Source organism: Hordeum vulgare, chromosome 5H, assembly GCF_904849725.1.
Source record: "Hordeum vulgare subsp. vulgare chromosome 5H, MorexV3_pseudomolecules_assembly, whole genome shotgun sequence".
In the NCBI taxonomy this organism is placed as follows: Eukaryota; Viridiplantae; Streptophyta; class Magnoliopsida; order Poales; family Poaceae; genus Hordeum; species Hordeum vulgare.
Window position 1 is genome coordinate 65,038,320 of NC_058522.1, and position 21,296 is coordinate 65,059,615.

The 21,296-nt window shown below is 47.0% G+C and overlaps 1 protein-coding gene and 1 long non-coding RNA gene across 2 annotated transcripts; both read right to left on the reverse strand.

Moving 5' to 3' along the window:
* Positions 1 to 2,155: 2,155 nt before the first annotated feature.
* Positions 2,156 to 3,033, reverse strand: LOC123397984. Its single transcript, XR_006610055.1, has 2 exons — positions 2,584 to 3,033; positions 2,156 to 2,377 (listed from the first exon to the last, which is right to left on the reverse strand). It is a non-coding gene; the product is annotated as an uncharacterized LOC123397984 (long non-coding RNA).
* A 9,971-nt stretch (positions 3,034 to 13,004) lies between these two features.
* LOC123396134 (UDP-glucuronate:xylan alpha-glucuronosyltransferase 1-like) lies at positions 13,005 to 16,914 on the reverse strand. Its single transcript, XM_045091186.1, has 4 exons — positions 16,400 to 16,914; positions 15,013 to 15,225; positions 14,286 to 14,938; positions 13,005 to 14,196 (listed from the first exon to the last, which is right to left on the reverse strand). The coding sequence occupies exons 1-4, from the start codon at positions 16,453 to 16,455 to the stop codon at positions 13,181 to 13,183; spliced, it is 1,938 nt and encodes a 645-aa protein (XP_044947121.1). The 5' UTR covers positions 16,456 to 16,914; the 3' UTR covers positions 13,005 to 13,180.
* Positions 16,915 to 21,296: the final 4,382 nt, after the last annotated feature.

The window sequence follows — 21,296 nt, forward strand, 5'->3', positions numbered from 1 at the left end:
AGTTCTTTCTTGTCCTCCAATCTGCTGCCACCTTGGTCGCGCTGCATCTCCTAAAGTGCCCTATGCACTGATACGGAAGGAGTAGTTTCTTGGTGAAGATATAGGAATGAATATGCTTTGCTGGCCGTGTAAATCTTTCATGCGGATTCCTTTAGTAATAAAAATTTACTAAATGCGTAGCGGCTCAACTGCCTACTTTATTAATCCCTCGGTATGCGCTGGCGTTCATGCCCAAGCATAATAATTCCTCAGATCATGCATGCATTGAATGAAAGATAGACATAGAGCCCGCCCTTTTTTTTGGAAAAATAACAATTCCTCTCCTTGAAAAAGAGTAGTAGTACTACGGTGGTGCCAGATTAGAAATTTGCGCGTAAAATTAGAGCGAAAAACAGTGAAGGGAAATGGCGCCATTTTCTCCTCTCCAAATTTATCGACATCTCTGAAATTTTTTATGATCATATTCTCCTTCACTGAGCTGCAGTAGGAAGACTAGTGGACTCTTGACATTCATGGACCATGCGCCCACCACCTCATCCGGGGAGATGTAAAGTTTTTCTTCTGACTTGGAATTAGGAGAGGTAAGTGGAGTGGGCAGTGTGCTCAGGATTTATTTCCTTCTAGTGATCCAGCCACTCATTCAAGTAACATTATACAATAATGTCAGAACCAAACTGTAACCAAATGCAGTGTGATCTTGTTTTTTTTCCTGAGAATTAACCATATGTGGAAGATGTGACAATCAAATCCATTGACAGCATGGTTAAACAGTATAGTCAGATGTTGGCTATATGTTGTTGTCATATCATATATAGTCAATTTCATAGCTAGCGCATATACTCCCTCCTATCCCATTTACTCTGCGTATAAGTTTTTGCCAAAATATTCGTAATAGTGTGCACATTCAGATATTTAGCAGATTCTTTCCAGCAATACTCTTCCACCTTCATTTTGGAGTAAATTGCACAGAAGTATTACAATTGGGCATACATTCAGATTGGTATCAAGATTGGTAATTTTTACATGACAGTATCAAGTCGGGGGCAAATCATTACAAAAAGATCTAAACTGTATATAAATACGTATTGATGGTGTATCTGACTGATGGGACACGCCTGTCACGTGCCGACGTGGCAAGTTTTTTTTAGAAAATTGTCTTGCTATATACTTAATCATATACATAAAATTTTAACACCAAATCAAATTTTTTTTTTTGAAAATTTCCGTCGAACCGTAAAGAAAAGAATAAAAATAGGGCCACGGGGCAAAACTCGGCCCGGGCCGGGCCAAAAAAGGCCGTGGTACCAAACACAGGCCCGAGCCCGGCCCGGTCCGACCGTCGGACCTAGCTTTTGGGCCCAATCCCGAAAAAACCCAACCCAATGTAGACGTAAAACCGGGTATTTTAGGCCCGAGCCCGGCCCGATGAGCCCGACGGGCTCAAAATCTAGGCCCGAGCCCGGCCCATGGACAAGGTCGTGTCGGGCCGGGTATCTCATGGCCCACGGTGCAAATCGAACCCGTAACCTATCGTCGCAAGGCACGGAGCATCGCCACCATGCCACACACGCGCTTACGTTAGACTACGTGCAGGATACCCTTTATGAAACCTTGGAGACGGCTACAGAGAATGGCGTTTTGGCTCCCGGAGCCATGGAGGCCGAAATATTTGAAAATTTTAAAATTCAAAAATTTTAGTTCCAAGAAATCTGAAAAAATACAACTAAACAAGGATGTGATTCATGTGCGTGTAAAATTTCAGGTCGAAATACTTTGAAACGCGATCTGTACAAAAAAGACAAATTTATGGTCTAAAATGATGAATAGTAACATGTGTTAAAAAGTTTCAGATTTGTCTTTTTTGCACAACCCTCGTTTCAACGTATTTTGTTCTGAAATTTTACACACTTGTGTATTATACCTTCATCTATCTATGCATTTTTTTCCAGAATTTTTTAAAATATTAAAATACAAATTTCATTGAATTTGAAGTTTGAATTTAAAGGCCTCCGGTGAGCTCGGGAGCCAAAAGCAATATTCGACGGCTGCATCCTTATCAGACCTTGTAAAAATCCTCACCTTGATATCTGAGACGAGTTTAAAAAAAAGGTGTAAACTTATTTGTATATGAGAAAAGGCAAGTGTGGAGTATTTCTAAAGGCCAAAGTCATTTATAAACTAAAACAATTTGAAACACAAGTCTTTATATCATAAGTACTCTGTTCTGCAGATGATAAACAAGGAAAATAATAGCTTAAGCAGAACTCGTGTCACCAATCACCCCCATGTCACCTCTTTGCACATATGCTTCGGCTCCAGTAGGTTTTCTTCACCTCTACCTCATTTCTCTCAGAGTTGCTCTGCCTCATTTCCTCCCCTGCGGCCAGACACAAGATTATCAGAATATACACACACAAATTACAGTGAGCATTGAGTCTAAATTAATTCACACTGAAACTAATGTTTTGAAAATAGATTGAAAAATCAGGCCATGAACATACAACTCTGAATTCAGAGCAGTACATCATCCAGTTTGGCACTACACACAACTCTAAATTCAGACTACATCAAATTTGCTCGTACCTCACCCGCCTCCTGGCGCCGCACGCCCACTGGGAGGGGCCACCAGCAGCTGGAAGCCCTTATGCCTGGCCACGAGCGCAAAGACCAGGCCGTAGATTCCCCCGGCGGGCGACCAGCACCCTCGCCTTGGGCCCCGGCCTCGGCGCTACAACACGTAGCCTTGAGCCGGCAAATCGAGCGCTTTGCAGAGAAGGGGATCGCTTTCCTCTTGATCTCCCCTCCCCTCCCCCCTCGTCGGTATCAGGCAACACGGACGAAGAAAAGCGGCGAGATGAGGGGGAGAAGGCAGCCGGAGCGCGGCGAGGCGACCGGGGGAGAGGATGCCACCGTCGTCGTCGCAAAATCAAGAGATGATGGAGGACGCGATGCGGACTGGATCGTTTGTCGGATTAAAGCGAAGGTTTTTTTGAAAAAATTATCGTCGGTGACAAGTTTTCTCGGACGAAGGGAGTATATGGTTAAGGGCATGTACAACAGTACCGACGCCTCCTATCTATAGTATACATACACATCATCTATAGACACCGTGAAAGAAAAAACGTACAACGGGACATTAGATGTAAACGCTTCAACCGTTAGTAAATATTGGACCCACAAATATGCAATCCATCAGCCCATGCACACGATGGACTCATACAATGAAAAACAGACGTCTATAAGCAGCGATTTACCTGGGAGTAGACCGTCGGTAATTCTACAGACAGGCTCCAGTGTTTCCCTCTTTCTCCCTCTTCCACGTCACTTATTTTTCATACATGGCATGTATTACAGACGGCTGACTAGATGCCCTTGTACATGCCCTAAGTAGGGATGCAAGCGGCGCGGGACATCCCGCTAAGCCGCCCCGCCGCCTCGCAAAAAGTCGTTGGGCTGTCCGCGTCGTCTCCAGCACGCTGAAGCGGTCACGCCGCTCTGTCCGCCGGGCGTCCCGCATATCCCGTGTAACGCTTTTCAGGCCCATTCTTTGAAGAAAAAAACCAATATCTCCTGACGAAGAAAGTTCCCACAACGCCATGTTGAGAGAAGGTGAGGAGTTCCGGGAGCTCGTGTTGGAGCCTCCGCATGGCCGTGCCGAGAAGCTCCTGCGTATGGATGAGGAAGAGCGAGCTGACAAAGGAGTCTTCGTCGGGGTGTCACTTCTCGAGGAGGATGGCGGCGGCTGCCATGGCGGGAGCGTGCGGCCAGGGGCAGGGGGCTCCGGCTGTCGGCGCACGTCATCGTTGCGTGCTGCCGACGACCGACGCTTGATGGACGGACGCTGCGTGCGAGGGAAAGAGACCGTGCGTGGCTTAGGGCTGACCTAGCTGAGCGCCCGAACATGGCAGGAAAGCCGGCGGAGCGCTTGGCTGAGCTAGCTTAGCGTGCCTTGGTTTGCAAGGAGGGAAAGAACATGGGCATGACTCATCTGGAGAAGTCGCTGCAGCTACTATCTTGTCTTTCTGTACCTTCACGTTGATGTGCTGATATTAGAGACAGACCGCTTGATTCGTTAAATTAGACAAGCATTGGCCGAACTGCATAATGTTTTTCCGTGTCTATTTGTCTTATGCGGGCTGATGCGGGATACCGCACTGCCCGCGCTGATTCTGGTGGTGTGTGGCGGCCAGCCGCAAGCGCCCGCAGACGCAACACTATCCCGCTTTACAGTTTGGCGAGCAGCCGCTTCCCGTCCCGCTTGCAACCCGGTGGTTAAGTATATTGCAAGGGGGGTTTCTACAAAAAATTTACCAGGTCGGCACCTGACAGGCAGGGCCCATCAGTCAGATACACCATCAATACGTATTTGTACGCGGTTTAGATCTTTTTGTAATGATTTGCCCCCCGACTTGATACTGACATGTAAAATTACCAATATTGATATCAATCTGCATGTAAAGCCCTAATTGTAGTATTTCTGTATAATTTACTCTTCGTTTTGCCTCATAGGCCATCACTACGGGGAGACATGCATGAAGTAAGAGTATGGAGTGCATGCATGCATAAGTGGGTTCCCGAGAACAAGGAGGATAGGGGAGGGGAGCCAATGAATGCATGTGGGATAGGATAGGCGCACGCGGCCATCACCTTCTACCTCCAACGAATCAGGTACGCATTCCTCTTCACTAGGTTTTGCAGATCCCTCCGTAGATTTTGTCGATGTTCATACCATGTTCATCGAGTTCACCTTGTAGATCCACAAGTTTTTCACCCCGCATGCATCCATAGGTTTGTCGTGGTCTCCTCTTTGTATTTTTTGTACACAGAGCACTTTTTAGGAGAACCTGTGCAAATGCCTTGAGCTTCGGTTGTTCCTCCGGCGTAGAACACTTATTCCTTTATTTTTCCCATATTATTTAGATCCATCATAGGAGATGTCGCTTGTAGCAACTTGTTTGCGGAGAATTCCTACTGAGTCTTCCAGAGAGGTGTAGTTTGCCTTGAAATCCCTTACTTACTATTGTCGGCTTAAACACCTTGCCGTAAAAATTGCCGGCTTAAAACACCGTTCTGTAGTAGTTGCCGGTTGAAACACCTCTTGAATAACAACCGTAATCAACGACATGTTTTATGCATCAGCTTAATTTCTTTTTATCATCCTTGTAGCTATTTCATATTGCCTAATGGCCCCTAAGAACTTCAAAGCTTGTAGCTGGGCCCGGTCCCAAGAGTCCAAACTCACTTTAGAAAATCTTATGAATCAAGGATTCTTGTTGGCTCGAAAGGATGTAAACTCGTGAGCTCCCAAAGAAGAGACTTATCTGCAACCTCGACAAGAAGAAGTTGTTATTTTTACTGACAACTAATGTAGAAGTTTTCGACCGCCCGGCTCAAAGTTCTTCAGGGACCTTCTCCACTTCTTCAATCTTAAGCCTCGGGATATCGGTCCCAATTCTATGACCAACGTTTGCCAATTTCAAGTTTTATGTGAAGTATATCTCCAGATTGAGCCATGAGTGACCCTGTTTAGGGAATTTTTCTACGCCAATCGTTAAACTGAAGTCAAGAATGGCCCTCCTTGTGAGCTTTACGGAATCTCCATTCAGAAAAGGAAAATAATCTCTTTCCTTAATCTAAACTCGTGAGTCATCCGAAAGGATGGAACAAGACCTGATTTTATTGTAAAAATATTGCCCCCGCGGGAGAAAATCTGTTGTTGGGTTATAGATTGGAGAGGATCAGCAACAACGTAGAATTCTCGGGTTGGCCAACGGATGAGGAGAGGGATATGATGGCTCCTATTCGCACAAAAGCGAGAGCCTTGGTTGCTCATGGCTTAACTGGGATCAACTTGATCCGTTGCTGGCTAAGGTGGCGCATCCAGCCTATCAGTGTGAGGAATGGTTTAATGTGCGACTACTCAGGTGACTCATCTCACACCCGACGCTTCTCCATCCACGACTTCACTAATGATGCCATCAACAAGGAAACCAAAAGGTTTTTCTCCGGCTCAAAGGAGAAATGCAGCGTTACTCGTATGGGTCCATTTTATCTGCTAAACCCTCCGCCTCCGCTGCTCATATTTTTTCCATGATGTATATTCTCTTCCTTTGTCGATTTCATTTTAACTTGCTATCCTCATCAGGCATTTTTGTTCGCACGAGGATTCTAGCTTTTGAGAGTCACACCTCAGATCCCTGTTTCTTCATCATGCCAAGGAAATGATCCGACTCATGATGACCCGGCTCGTGGCTCATCTCCAGGAGAACAATTTGAGGTAGAACTTGACTCACTTGGCAGTTTGTTTACTGAATTTGCTAACACGCCTTCCTCTCAGGGCGACTCTGAGTCCTTCCAAGCCGACGATGCTAAGGTAATTCGAATTTCTTCCAGTTCCTCAGAAATGGTTATTGCAAGAAAGATGAGGCAAGCCGTCCGGAAGGTTAAAATATGAAATCAAGACGCTCACTGAGCTCAAAATATTTTTTTGAAGAAAACACACTTCGCTGGTTAGTCAAAGCGCAAGACCTGAAGTGACGTGGACGAGTTAGACCCAGGCTTGTCTCATGCACCGTCGGCTCGTAAGCCACGTGTTGAGGTGACACATAATCTTACTGATTCTTTTTCTAAGACTGGTCTCTTCAAACAACATCTTAGCCCTTCAAACTCACTTTATCAAGAATCTCCTCCATCTTGAAGCGCCTCATCAGCAAATTCAACTTCCCGCCTTTAATATCAACCGCGATCATGACCCGATTGCCTATGGTTACCTTCTTTAGCATAATATTTGATTTCTGATCTTTGTAGGGCCAAATCTACTTTGTCTAGCCGCGCTGTCGGGTCATGTTCTCGTGCTGAACACCAATACATTTTGAACCTCAAAACTGAAAAGGCAGCCACCGAAGTTGACCCTCGTGAAGAAAACATACGAGATGATGCGACCAATCCGGTGACCATTGTTGAGACGCCTAAATCAGATGAACCGGCTTTAAAGGACAAACCAGTAGAGTTTACAGGCACTTCAGTTGATCCTCCTGCTCATACACCAAGTCTGGCTCGTCATTCTAGTTCAGCGACTCATGTGGATGACCCTATTCCACCAGCTAACCAGATGGTCCATATGTAAAAAAAAATGATTCTTTTGAGACAAAAAACACTGCTCCAACAAACGGTTCATATGTAAAAAAAAATTGGACAGCGGCCTCCGTTGATGTAAAATTAAAAACTTTGTGATGCAAATTTACATCACGAGATGCAACTGATGTAAAACCGCGGTCGCCTGCCAAACGCCCAACCGCCACTTCATTCCCCTTCCGCCTCGTGATCGCCTGCCCGTCCATCGCCCGCCGCCGCCCCGACGTAGCTCCCCGCTCGGCCGCCGCCCCGGCACATCTCTCCGACACCGCCCCGTCGTAGATCCAGACACCCGCTACCGATTCCACCCCGTGTGGGCTGCCGCCTGCCGCCTCGCCACCCCATCGCGTCCGCCTTCGCTCCGGACGCCTCCGCCCCGCCCCGACCCCGTCCGCCTCCTCTCCGTCTGCCTTCGCCTCTGGTCCATCCTCCGCCCGGCCCCGCTTCGTCCGCCTCCGCCTCCGGTCATTCTGCCGCCCCACTCCATCCGCCTCCGCACCGCGCCGCACGCTGCCGCCCCGCTCCAGCCGCCGCTGCCCAGCTCCCCGCTCGGCCGCCGCCCCGACTCGCGCTCGTCTGCCGCCCGCTCCCCGATGGCGCCGACGAAGACGTCGGAGGGCAAGTCCGGTTTCGTCGCGTGAGAGCGAAGCCCTCCAGGAACTTTGGAGTGGAGTTCTCCGATGCCGGGCGGTGTTGGTGGCTCGACAAGTATCCCATCGCTGATAAGGCCGCGCGTGCCTACTACGTGGCAGTGTGGCGTGCTAGACGACCGAAGACGGACCGCAACTTCCCGGAGGTCGAGTCCCAGGCGGTGGCGGAGTGGCTCGTGCCGCAGGGCATCCGGGTGAAGGAGATACCAACGAAGAAGGCAAAGAAGAGACCGGCAGTTGTTGTCGCTCCCGGCAAGAGCGACGAGGCGACTATGGCTCGGTTTCGCGAGAGCATCCGCAGTACGTCCAGGCCGAGATGGAGCACTACTGGAAGCGCGATGTCGAGGCGAAAAAGAAGGTGGTGAAGAAGGAGGACGAGGCCGGCCTCTCGACTGTGATCCCTATCGAGTCGTGGGATGAGGACTGGGGTGACTCCGAGGAGGAGGGCGAGGGGTGCAATGACCCGACCAAGGACGAGTTATGGGAGCAGTTTTGCAGCTCCGACGATGAGGAGTATTTCATCTAATATTTTGAATAAGTAGTAGATGAATTTGCGTATGAAACTATGTTGAAATTCATGTTTTAACTACTAGTACAAATGCCCGTGCGTTGCATCGGGCCAAAAAAAGCACAACGTGCTTCATGTGCCATTATGCATTATTTTTTATATCCAATAGCAAAAGAATATGTGCGTTGCACTGGGGACGCCCATGCTTTGCTTCATAGAAATCACAAAGGCTCCTGGTCCTCCACATGCGTCAGCAGATCGGGCAGACCGGAAATCGCAAGCTCCTCCTCGTCCCTTAAAATCGCAAGCTCCTCCTCATCCCTTGAAACGCCTTGCCGGTGTATCATCTACACACCATGGGTCGTCGGATCGTGGTTGGCTTCCAATCTATAGCAAGAAAGACGACCCTCGCAATGTATAGTAAAAATGATTGTGTCCATCAAAACATCCATCAGCGTAGCATGGCAGCGTCGTGGAGGCAGGGAGAGCATGCCTACATGTAGAAGAAATACGTATATTGATTTAATCTTTCTTAACTGTGTTAGATGCATGTCAAGATAATTGAGTAGGAATATTACAAGGTAATTTTCTTTTAATCTTTTGCTTGAAGAATTTAATGTATCCCATAATCTAACCGGACGAGGAAATGTAATAAACTTACAAACAAAAATAACAATGACATAGGCTCAACAAACCGCAATGAGGAGATCTCACAAAAAACCCCTGTAATGTAGAGCGTATGTGTTATACCGCACACTTATGTTATACTCCTTAAGAATGCATTATATCAAAATGGCTGGTGGTAAGAAGCACTTACATCCTCTATGTATTATACCCCACACTTATGTTATACTCCTTAAGAGCATCTCCAACAGCCCCGCGAAAAGGGGCGCGCGCGGTAAACCGTCATTTTAACGCGCGCGGGACGGAATGGCGCGCTTCAGCGGCGGCGGGAAAATAGCGCGCGTGGTAACCGGTTGCGCGCGCGCGAAAAGGCAGCAGCTCGCGCGCCATTTTTACCGCGCGCGAAGCGCTGCCGCTCCCTCGCGCCGTCACCGCTCCAGTCTCTCTCTCCCTCTGCCTCTCGCGCCACCGCCGCTCCAGCGCGCCGCCACCGCTCCAGCGCCCCGCCCCCGACGCACCACCATGCCGCCGCGCCGCCGTTCTGCGTCCGGCTACCGCGGCGTCCGCGAGCGCCCCAACGGCGGGTTCTACGCCGAGATACGCTCCGGCGATCTCCGGCTTAGCCTCGTCATGTACGACACGGCGCACGAGGCCGCGCGCGCGTTCGACGCGGCGGCGTGGCGCCTAGGCAGGCCGCGCCGCTAAATGAACTTCCTGGACGTCTACATGCTCCAGCAGGCGTTAGACGTCGCCCCGCCGCCTCGTGTAAACTTCGCACAAGACCGTGCGGAGCACACTGCGCGGCAGCGCCGCCTCCTCGTCGCCCAGGAGGACGAGCGGGTCATGGCGGAGTGGCACCGGCGCCACCCGGAGGACGTCGCCTACGAGCAGGAATATTGGGCAAGGCGCCGCGAGGAGGACACGCGCCGGCGCCGCGAGGAGCGGTTGGACAGGAGTCGGCGGAAGGCATTGGCGAGTGCGCAGGCCGACATCGTCAATGCACGCGGGAGCTCCTTCTTCACTGAAGAAGACGAGCGTTGGTTCGACATCTGGCTGTCAACCTCTAACGACACCAACGACGATGATGATGGTGCAGATGATTGGAGCGACTGAGATTTTAGTTTTTATGTTTTCGAACTATCTAGCACCGAGTTATCTATCTATGTTTTCGAACTACCTATCAAGTTGCAATCTATGTAAAATAACTTTGTATGCTTTTTATTTGAATGCAATCTATTTAAAACATGGTTTGCGCGCGCTGCATTTTTGGGCACTGCTGGAGCGGCGCGCGCGCTGCATTATAGCGCGGCTGCTGGAGCATGCGCCTAACCCCGCGCTAAACCAGCCAAAGCGCGCGCGGCAAACACATTTTTTAAGCGCGGCGCAAAGCGCGACTGTTGGAGATGCTCTAAGAATGCATTATATCGAAATGGCCGGTGATAAGGAGCACTTACATCCTCTACCTATATATATTTAGAAAATTGATGAAGTGCATGTACAATGAAATTTAGACTTAATACTTTAATATGCTATCATGCACTTCACAATCAATTTCAATTAATGGGCAAACACATTATACCATACATAACACATAATCAAAGCTTTTTTGATAGGAAAAAGATTACTAAAGTTGGCCGCTGTGTCGAGTGACAGCCATAAAAATTTAAAATACAACGTGAGCGAAGCCCACTCAGTTGAAAGCCTTGTTTGATCGATTAGTCTAAAATCTGATCGACAGAAACTACCACTCTCCTCTCGCTCGTTCCGTCCACCCTCGCGTCATCACCAGGACTCATACTGATCCCGAAATCGAGTGGGTTGTCAGGCCTCTGGCAATGCTTTATGGTTCTTTTCCTTGCCCTCATCCTGTGCAGATGTCTTGTGCGTGTGGCCAGGTGTTTCTTTTGCACAGATGTAAATAACTCACTGCCATTGTCATCGTGTTTTTGGTGAGATCTCTGTTGTCTCTTGTTGAATCATGAGTGGGTACACATATAAATCGGTGAGATTAGGCGTAAATAAACGATGTGGGATAAATATTTAGCCGAACGAGCACGGAAAACATCATATGTTTTATCGGCATGGTGGTGCAGATGCGTGTAAGACCCATATCATCAACAATACTTAATTATGATGCATGGGTTGCTAAATTTTTTTACGACGTACGGACAGAAGTGTACGGCTTTTATTAATATAGGTAATATAAGGATAGGAAAGGAAAAAGATCAAAATGAGAAAAGGCAAAAAAGGGGGAACTTGGGCTCGAACCCGCGTCTATGTGATAGAAGGTTCAGGCTCTAGCCATTGCGGCACCATGGGCTTACTTCAGAATATCGCTTCTAAGGTTCGATAGATCATCATCACGACTTGTGTACAGAAACGAACCGTTTTACCTCACTTACCGGTGGCATGGTGGGTAATTATTCATAATTTTGGGGGTAAATATTATGACGGATGAGAAAAACACTATCTGCTTTATTAGTAGGTATAGATGTTGAGATAAAGTAGTAGTTGGTCGTTTAAATCTTCATCTTGGATCATCTGTTGAAGTTTTTTTTACATCTTTATTTGGGACCATCTGTTGCAATTGAACATTTTTCGAAGATGTAAAAGCATTTTGTTGTGCTTTAAATTTGAACCATCATCGTTTTGCACTATCTATTAGAGATGCTATAAGGAATACTTCCTCCATCCATATATATAGGACCTAATGCATTTTCTAAGACTGTGTTTGCCTATTGATAAGATTAATATTATATGAGATGTATAATATAAAAATTATATCACTAAAAGCTCCTTTCACGTACGAATTTGACGGTATACTTTGTGTAACTTGCATGTCATATATTATTTGGTCTAACGTATGGTCAAAGTTAGCCTCGAAAAATGCATTAGGCCTTATATATATATATATATATCCCTAATAATAAAGCAAATTCGGTTTCTGGTCGTCCGTCTTATAAATTACTCCTAAGTTTTGCATTAATTACCCACCATGTCACCGGTAAGTAATAGAAACGTTTCACAAATCGAAAAATCTTAGACTGGTCCGGCCCATGTAAAAACCTCCTATATTACACTCTGCACGCTGGAGGAATATCCAGCACACCGTATGGGCCGGCCCATGCACAGGCGCCTACTTTTAGTTCCGTTTATTTATTTATTTTCAGCTCCGTTTTAATTTTTTATTTAAATAAATTAGAACTTTAAATAATTTTTAAAATTTTAATAAACTTAAAAATATAAATCAATATATTTAAAAAATTAAAATGTTTGTGACTTCAAAAACTGCTCGGAGTTTTGTAAAAAATACTCGCATATACAATAAAATGTTTGCTATTTTAGAAAAAATGTTTCCAAAACAATGTCCATGAATTTAATAAATATATGACTGATTTATAAAAATGTTTGTTTATTCAGAAAAGCTTCATGCGTTTCAAAAAATGTTTGTAAATTTAAAATAAAATCCTCCAACATCAAAAATTATGTTCGTCTTTTCTTGAATCGGTCGCCAATTCAAAAGAAAATATTTAAACCCGTTCAAAATATAAAAAAAATTCATGATTTTTAATAAATGTTTGTGAATTGTAAAAAATGTTCTCGATTTTAAAATTATTCCCATATTTGTAAAATTATTTACGAAAGATCTAATGTATGTAGTTAAACATTAATGCTTATAAGTCTTTGTGACAATATACCTGTGTGAATTTTGAAGAATTAGCTGTTGAATGGATCGGATTATTATTGTATGTTTTAAAAAAAAATTGAAATTCAGAATAAATCTTTGAGTTACCAAGATTTTTGACAACCATGATACTTATTTTTTGAAAATGTAAAGATTGCTTCAATTTTTGAATAAATTTAAAAGAAGAAACATTTTCTTGTATTTGTGCATAAAATTTCTAAATCAAACGATGATATGTGAACATAATATAGTCATCATCATTAAAGATTATGTTTTTTTTCTTTCGTGGCAACCTACGGGCCATTTTACTAGTATATATATATATATATATATATATATATATATATATATATATATATATATATATATATATATATATATAGAGGGAGTACTTGTTTGGAACTGTTGAATTGGAACGATTTGTATCGGAGGGAGTAGTGGACAGCTATTCTACCTTTCACGTCAAAAGGATAAAAACATACGCATCTAAAAGGAAAAAAAAACTCGAACATCTCATCTACACCGTTGGATCAGCAGGCAACGGGCGGGATGGGGCCTGTGCCGTGGGAAAGAAAGTGATCAGAAGTTGTCAATGAGCTTGGCGTAGGACGTGGTGACCCTGTTCGCATCCACCCGCCTACCGTCGATCTCCCTCCTCCGGCACCCCTCCACGCCGACACCGGCGCAGATGCTCTTGCGAGGATCGGCGATCCTGTCCCTCCAGTGCCCGTCGGAGAAGTTGGCCTTCCTGGCCTCGGCGACGTCCCACCGCAGCAGCGCCTTCTGCCTCTCGTCAAGGAGGCAGAACCGTTGGAGGCGCGGCGGCATGGCGTCGTGCGCCGACCACCAGCGCGCGTGCGCCTCGTCGCTGGCGAACTGTCTGAGCTCGGGCGCGTTCCAGTTGCAGTCGTAGTCCCTGAAGCAGAACCAGGGCTTCATCCCGACGAAGTGCACGGCGAGGACGGCCGGCGGGTCGGCGGCGAGGACGCGGCGCTTGGCGGCGGCGCGCTCCGCGGTGTCGCCCTCCCAGAAGTGCTTCATGTAGTTAGCGCGCGACGGCAGGCGGTGCCACCAGGAGAAGACCTCGTTGAGGTACCCCTGGTCGCCGCCGTTGTACGACTCGATGTCGCCGATGTGGTCCACGAGCAGGCGGAAGGTGCAGTTGCATGGCTCCACCACCATGACCCCCGAGTTGAATACCGTGCCGTGGTTCCCCGTGGCGCTCACCTCCGGCATGGCGAAGAGCGGCTCCATGGGGCGCTGCACCAGCAGGTCGGCGTCCAGGAACACCACCCGCTCGTACTCCGTCAGCGTCCACAGCCAGAACTTGCTGTAGTTCCACTCGTTGTAGGCGTCCCGCGACGCGCGCGGGTTCCGGATCCGCCGGATCGCCCGCACCTTCCATCCGGCCGCCTCCAGCGCGCTCCGGTGCCGCTCGCTGATGGTCTCGTCCACCAGGGCCACCATGTCCCGGTCCGACCCCGCCATCCTGATGCTCTGCGCTGCCACCATGGCGCCGCACGCGTACAGCTGCTCCGAGTGCAGGATCGTCGCGTACGCCTCTCGCCGCGGCGCCGCAGACACGTACGCCTCCCCTGTGCACATTAATTTTCTTCATTGCATGCAACACCAACGTGTTGTGGGTTGTGACAAAGACATGTGTTGGAGCGGATCGGTCACGTACCGAGTGCTCTGAGCGGCATGGCGAGCCTGCAGGATCCAACGGGGAGGGCGAGCTTCTGCCGGAGCGCGCCCAAGTCCGGCCGGTACAGCCACACGTCGCCGTCGCGCATGACCTCGTCCTTGCACCTGAACAGGTTCGGCGCCGGGAAGCACCGGCTGACGACGATCACGTGCGCGGCCCGCCGGCCATGCTCCTCCGGCCGGCCCGCGGCGAGCCGCGCGGCGGCCAGCTGCAGGTGCAACCGCGGCACGTCCTTGGACCAGCCCGCGGCGCCACTGCACGGGAGCTTCACCGCGACGACGTCGTACCCTCCCTCCGGGGCCGACGACGGCTCCGGCAGGTCCGGGCACGCCGGCGCGTGGTACAGCTCCTCCTCGTCGATCCACTCCGGGTAGAGGTGCGCCCATGTGACGTTCCCCGCGACGCGGTCCAGGTGCACCGACGAGGCCGCCGGCACCAGCGACCTCCATTGGTCCATCTCATCCCCGTCGAAGTTGAGGATCCCCACTCGCAATCCACCGTCTCCTTCTCCAGCGACGCGTCGCACCGCCATGGAGACTCTCGACCAGTCGACCCTCAGGTCCGACGTGTAGCCCGAGTCCGGCTCATCGGCGCCGGACGTCGTCCGCATCGCCGTTGACATCTCAGGCGACCTGGCAGGCGAGAAGAATTTAAGGAATGAATCCATGCGATGTGCACTTGTCACCAAGATGTTTTGCTCACTCACTGTGTGCTGCGTCGGTGGTTGTCGCCATGGTGGATCGACGGCGAGTGGAGGAGGCCCATGATGGAGCCGCACATGAGGATGAGGAGGACAAGCTTCACGTACAGCATCTTGCCGCTCAAACCTTCAGATAACAGGGCGCCGAAGCTGAATGGCTTGTACTTGGCGTCCTTGGCGTAGCAGCTTCCCACGTAGCCCTTCTTGCCAAGACCGTTCCTGGAATTATTGACAGGCATAGTCACACATGAGCACTTGAGTTTTCATCAGACTCAACAAACATATAAGGTAAGACGTTGAACAACATTATTGTCAAAAAAATGTTGAACAACATTTTTATTTTTATTTATTTTTTAGTCGGAGAAGTTGAACATCAACTAGTACATTTCTGCCTGTTATTTCCAGTTTCATGACCTGAAAGTCACATATGCAATCTTCAGTTCTTCACCAACTCCATCGATTACTCTCTGGTCATCAGGAACAGTTAGTACCATGCATACTCCTGACAGTCCAGGTTTTACGTCCAGCACGCGTCACACTTCTCGTCGTGATCGCTGACCTATATAATTGCTACATATCGACGGTAACATTCGCCATGTATCTTTGACTCCATCAATCTCCTGCCGTGTTGACGGTGTTGTCACTCATGTGTGTCCCTTCTGATTGTCCTGCTGCTGCTGCTGCTGCTGTTCTCAGAGGCCGGCTATTCTCCCTTTTACTTGGCAATTGGCAATTGGCAATTTGGCATGCATGCATGGAGAACGGAACAATTCATCAGAACTGGAAACAGTGTTCACCGTGACTTTGTCTTGGCCAAACTGCTCTGATAGGGTTGCTAGGTCAGAGCAGGTGAGCAAACGGTGATGTAACTCCTTACGTGATTCCGGTGACCGTGATGTAATCTATGTTACTAGTAGTTCAACTAGATGACCAAGAAGAAATCTGGTTATTAGACGCCAGCTTTGGAGGTATGGGTTTTGGTTGGATATGCACGCTACCCTTATTCATTGTGCAAAAATGTTACCACTCTGAAAGTTACTTGTGCCTACTTTCTGGGAAACAAAAACTGTTTTGTTTTACTTTGTAACCGCATAATCTGTGTTGCACAACATATGTGAAAATTGCAGGTAAGCTCGAAACCCGAACTAAAATCACCTGAAGCTGCATGACTTGTGAGAATATGATCAGCAAGGTGTTTGTGCTGATAAAACCACCGTAATAACAAGAAAAAAAGGGAAGTAGCAAGACTTGGAGAAGCATATCAAGACTTGAAGAAGCATATCATTGATGCATAAGACGGTAGGAAGAAGAAAAAAAACTCTAAATATGCAGGGAGATGACAGTGAAGTTTGCAGATGGAGGCAGAGGGTTGAGAGGAGAGCACCAAACTCACAAAGTTCTATCCAGGCGATGCCTCTTCTCTGCATGAGCGCAAGCAAAACCTCCCATCTTTGAAGCCAAACAATCTTCAGTATGCACTACCTATGCTTCAGGAAGCACAAAGGCACCGCACGGTCGCAATGAACTTTATCGACGATTCAAGGTAGCGATGCTTCACTCGCACCGTGATCGATCTTTCTTAGCGGTATGCCAACCCAAAAGATTTAACTCTTCGATACACGAAAACTGCAGGCGCGATATCACGAAGTAATATATGTGCAGAGAAGGTGCAGGGCTGTGATGAAGGGAGACTCTCAAGAGGCGAAATGAAAGTTCCGACCTAGGAAACAAGCAGACGAGCCTATATAGCGTTGGCAATTGGCAGGTGAGGAAGCAAGAGACCATGCTTGACAAGTTCCTGCAGGCAGGCGGACCCGGTCACTTTCACATAGGTTTGGAACACGTCGCATGCATGAACGCAGAGGATAATTATTATTAATCCTTGGTCCTGGGCCTGCATGCATATGCTTCATCTGGATCATCTTCCAAACCTAGGCCTGTTACACTACTTCCGTTGGTGCATTGACGTCTTCTTTGGTTACATGTCCGTGTTTCCGTTTCACTCACCCTGTCATTTCTTTGCTTCAGGGCAGGCGCCACCTTTGGTTACATAGACGCATCGATATTCTGCTTTGTGGTAAGTTCACCAAACCCAACCCATGACCCATCTGCCCGGGCATGCCATGCATGTTTGTGTCTTGTGTGTTGGTTGGACCTGAAGCAAAATCCTGAAGTGTCTTTTGAACCAAGGGATTTGATCTGATCTGCATGCATGGTTCTCTACTGTTGCTTTAGGTAAACTGCTAAACTTGAAAAGGGGCTTGCAAAGAAGGTTAGTACATAAGAAAGAGTACATGTGAGAGGGTGAAAGCACAGAGAATTGGAACAGGAGAAAGAGGGGGTCCAAGGTTGACTTGACAGTGATTCAAAGATTGAATTCAGGTTACCTGCCACCAAAGCAAGGCTTTCTTTTCTTTCTTGCTTAGGTGAGGTGTACGCGTAGAATACTTGCGATGTGGAATGTTCGCACACCAACTAAACTACCACCGCTAGTCTACTATCGAGTTTGTTATGTCAGAGCATCCAAAGACTATGTATGTATCTTAATATATGGATTATAATATGCGTCTGATGTGGGATTTTTAGGGTTAGACTATCCATAATAGAAGTAACATAGGTAGTAACATAGATGTCATCTAAGCAAAAAATATGATGTGACAACTAATTAATGAGAAGAGAGAAAAGTTAAGTAACTTACCATGTTACTCATGCTAAGAGTAATATAGCGGATATCAATGCAAGATGAGTCTATAGGGTAATAAATAAAAAATTCAATGTTACTACCCCTGTGTTACCATCCACTGTGAAGGTAGTAATTTAGACTAATAACATATGTATGTTACTACTCTATATTACTCTCAAGCAGTCTTAGAAATCCGACGCCCCCAGATACGTATTGTGTTTGTGTAGTACCGGAACACACAAAATAATAAACATTGTGCGTGCATGGGCGCCTTGGTGGTAACGGAACAGGTCTTGGTTTGCTTCCATTTGGAGGGAGTGATTGGCTAGAGCTCCTTTTGCTTACCTCAGTGGTCAGCTTATCTGCCAAATCTAACCACCTGCTCTCTTTTTTCCTTTTCTTTTGGGCGAATTAGCAATCTGCTTCCTTGACCTCCCTGCTCTGTTCCACGCGTGTTGGTTTACTTTTACTTCATGCCTTTCTTTCTCCCTCGTCTAATAATTGCCTGCCTGCGACGACACGTCCACGGACTTCCTGCTGACGTTGGAAGGTCTAGAAGTAGAACACCAAAAGGTTCTATGACCAACTAACACGCAAGAAAATGCATGGAAGAGACTTCAACCTGTTCTGTTCCGAAGAAAAACCTCGGATTTGCCTGCGTGCCGGTATAAAAGTCACGGTCCTTTTATGGTGACGAGATGTATTTGTGGGTTGTGGCTACGCTACACAATGATAGCTTGGCAAAGGTCAAGTAGTGATGACCACGAGGTTGGTCAGCAATAGCTAGAACAATGAAGATTGAAGGTTGACCACATTCCTTGAATTGCCAAAATGTAATACGCATCTTTTGTAAGTTAGAAAAACCTATTCCGATACCTAAGTGTTGTTAAGGTCAATTTCGACGCACGATCCCAAATGGTTCGGCCACGTCCGTTTGTGATAAACAGACATAAAATCTGACCCAACGTGCGGGAGCAAACGGACATTTGCTTGTTTTTCATCCGCTTTCATCACATCCCCACATCAAGTTTGGGCCACATTTGCACCGAAGCGAACAACACGTAGGCCGGCGGAGGCGGGATGCGCGCCCTTGTCCTCCCTTCGCCCGCCCGTCGAGGACACAAACACCTTCATTTTCCCGCTTCTCTCAACAACCCTCCCGCGCTACTCCTCCCCCTTCCTCCGCCATGGCCCCGAAGAAAACCCGAGACCCGGCCGCCATCACGAGTCCCGCAGTGAAGAAGAAGGTCCCGAAGAGGTTACGGTCGGTGCTCCCGTCAGAGGAGCTGGCGCACCTCGACCGTGAATAGGTCAAGCGGAGGGGACGGCGACCGCATCGGCCGAGTACGCTGTTGAGGTCGCAACCAAGAAGAAGGCCGTTCAGTACAAGGCCTACGTCGACAAGAACGAGGAGGTCATTGCCAAGGCCACATAGGCAGCTCAAATGCCCTCATGATGTTAGGGTTGTGTCGGTCGCCATCGGCCATTCTCTCCTCTACCGCAATGGTCGTGGCGAGCACAGGCTCATCGGTCGTTCACCCTCCGCATTGCTAGTCGTTCGCCTCCTCCGTAACCCGAAGACGCCCGGGTTCGCCACATCGCAGCTTCACGGTCAGACCCGGTTCTCCATGATGACAGGGAAATGGCGGGCGTGTAAAACACGCGTCCACGTCATTGATACAGAGTGAATAAATATAGCGCATACAATGCATAAAATAAAATGATGATCAAACATTGCAGGTACTTATTTCCAGAACTCTTATATTTATATACAAATTCTGTTAATTCCATCTCCAGAGAGAAAACCCCTGATTAAGAATCCCAACATGTCTATTACATAGGATTGCAACACATTTCTATTACAATATGCTACAAGAAAATCGTCCTCGTGGTCGTCGATAAACTCCTGCTTGGCGAACTTGAAGTTTGCTCTTATGTGAATACTCCTTCATGATTTCATGTGTCATGTTTTGGAATATGTTTTCCTAGCATACAACAAATTTAGTTGTGTTCAACCTCATTTATATGCAACATGAAATTGATTTTCGCTAGGCATGATTTTATCCTACATTCAACACATAGGATGTACATATATTGTCCGTGGGGATCGTATGTGATATATTTGGATCTAGTAGCATGAATGTATGTGACATGTCAATTTTAATAAGTTTTGCATCATCACGTTACTACTATCATTGCGTAACACAGATGTGGTGTTCGCGTGTAGCGTAATGGGTTATAGCTTTCTGACACAATCTTGATGCTTTTTTATGGTGCATGTGATATGTGTCCTATTTGTTTCTTTTGACTTCACACGGTATCAAAACCAACCACATGGGGCAATAATATGACACCTATGTGTAGCCTGACCCAAGTGGAGTCCGTCTATGATATTTTTGTTTGTTTAAAGCCTACACAGGATACATGAAATATGCTTGATCATATGTTTTTGCACGAATTTTGCATGCCTATATGGATGTGGCGTGAACATATTTTTATTGAGTTCATCCTTACTTGTATTACTACTAACACCACGTAGCACTAAGACAATGCCCGCGTGTAGCATAACCAAGTGAAGTTGTATGGAGAAATTTTAATATTGCATGAGTCATATAACAGTATCATTCTTTTTCTATTAGTACCTTACATGGTATTAAAACTAACTCCACGTAGCGTCATTCGATTGGTGCTCGTGTGTAGTATAACCCACGTAAAGCGAGTTTGTGATACACATTTGTGATTATGCTAATAGTTTAGGCTCGTATAGCATTGGAGCATTTTATAAATGTCTTTTATACAAATTTGATCAGAATTTGTGGCCCGGATATTTTGTTTAGGTTTTATCCCACTTGTATTACTACTAACATCGCGTAGCACTCATACTGTTAGAGCATATTTCTCTATATGTGGTTTTGGTAATTGATGACAATCCCTATGAACTAATGGTTGCCTTAAGTTATATTCGAAGGATTTGTCCATATGCACTTCTTGAAGTCCATCTGTTTGTGTCAAGGAGTTTATATGATAACCAAGGTGGTATTCAAGGTATTATCCAAAGATTGGTTATAAAGACACAAGGTTGATCAAGACTAAGCAAAGAGTAAATCAAGATGATCAATACACAAAGTGTACAACATGTACCGAGAGGGATCAAGTGATCCCATGGTATGGTAAGCATTGTCCATAACGCTTTTGTGTACTAACCCATGGTCCTTGTGAGAGTTCTATGTGGGGTTAGGTGTGTCTCCATGGGTTTGCGTCAAGAGCAATATCTCATTCAACCTATGAAGGATGACATCAAGTGGTGATCGTCATCAAGATTGCGGTGTGCAAGTTCAAGTGGAGCATCACGAAGATATCATGCTTGAAGCTTGCCGTCCATTGTGGTGGCAATGGACTTGTGAAGATGTGCTCAAGAGTGGCTCACCCATAGTGAGTATGGGGGAGCAATCAACTAGTCTTCGTCAAACCAAGGCAATCAAGAAAGGTGGTCCATCTTGAGGAAGCCAAGATCATCATCATCTAGCTCAAGAGGACTAGGTGCAAGGTATAGGTTTTCCCTCGATAGATTTTCTATTTTAGGATAGATTGTCATACTGTCAAGGGG

Coding starts and splice junctions, on each gene's coding strand:
- LOC123396134 (XM_045091186.1), bottom strand. CDS start 16,455: ATGGGAGGTTTTGCTTGCGCTCATGCAGAGAAGAGGCATCGCCTGGAT. Junction 15,226..16,399: donor CATCGCCTGGATAGAACTTT/GTGAGTTTGGTG, acceptor CAATAATTCCAG/GAACGGTCTTGGCAAGAAGG. Junction 14,197..14,285: donor CATGCCGCTCAGAGCACTCG/GTACGTGACCGA, acceptor TAATGTGCACAG/GGGAGGCGTACGTGTCTGCG.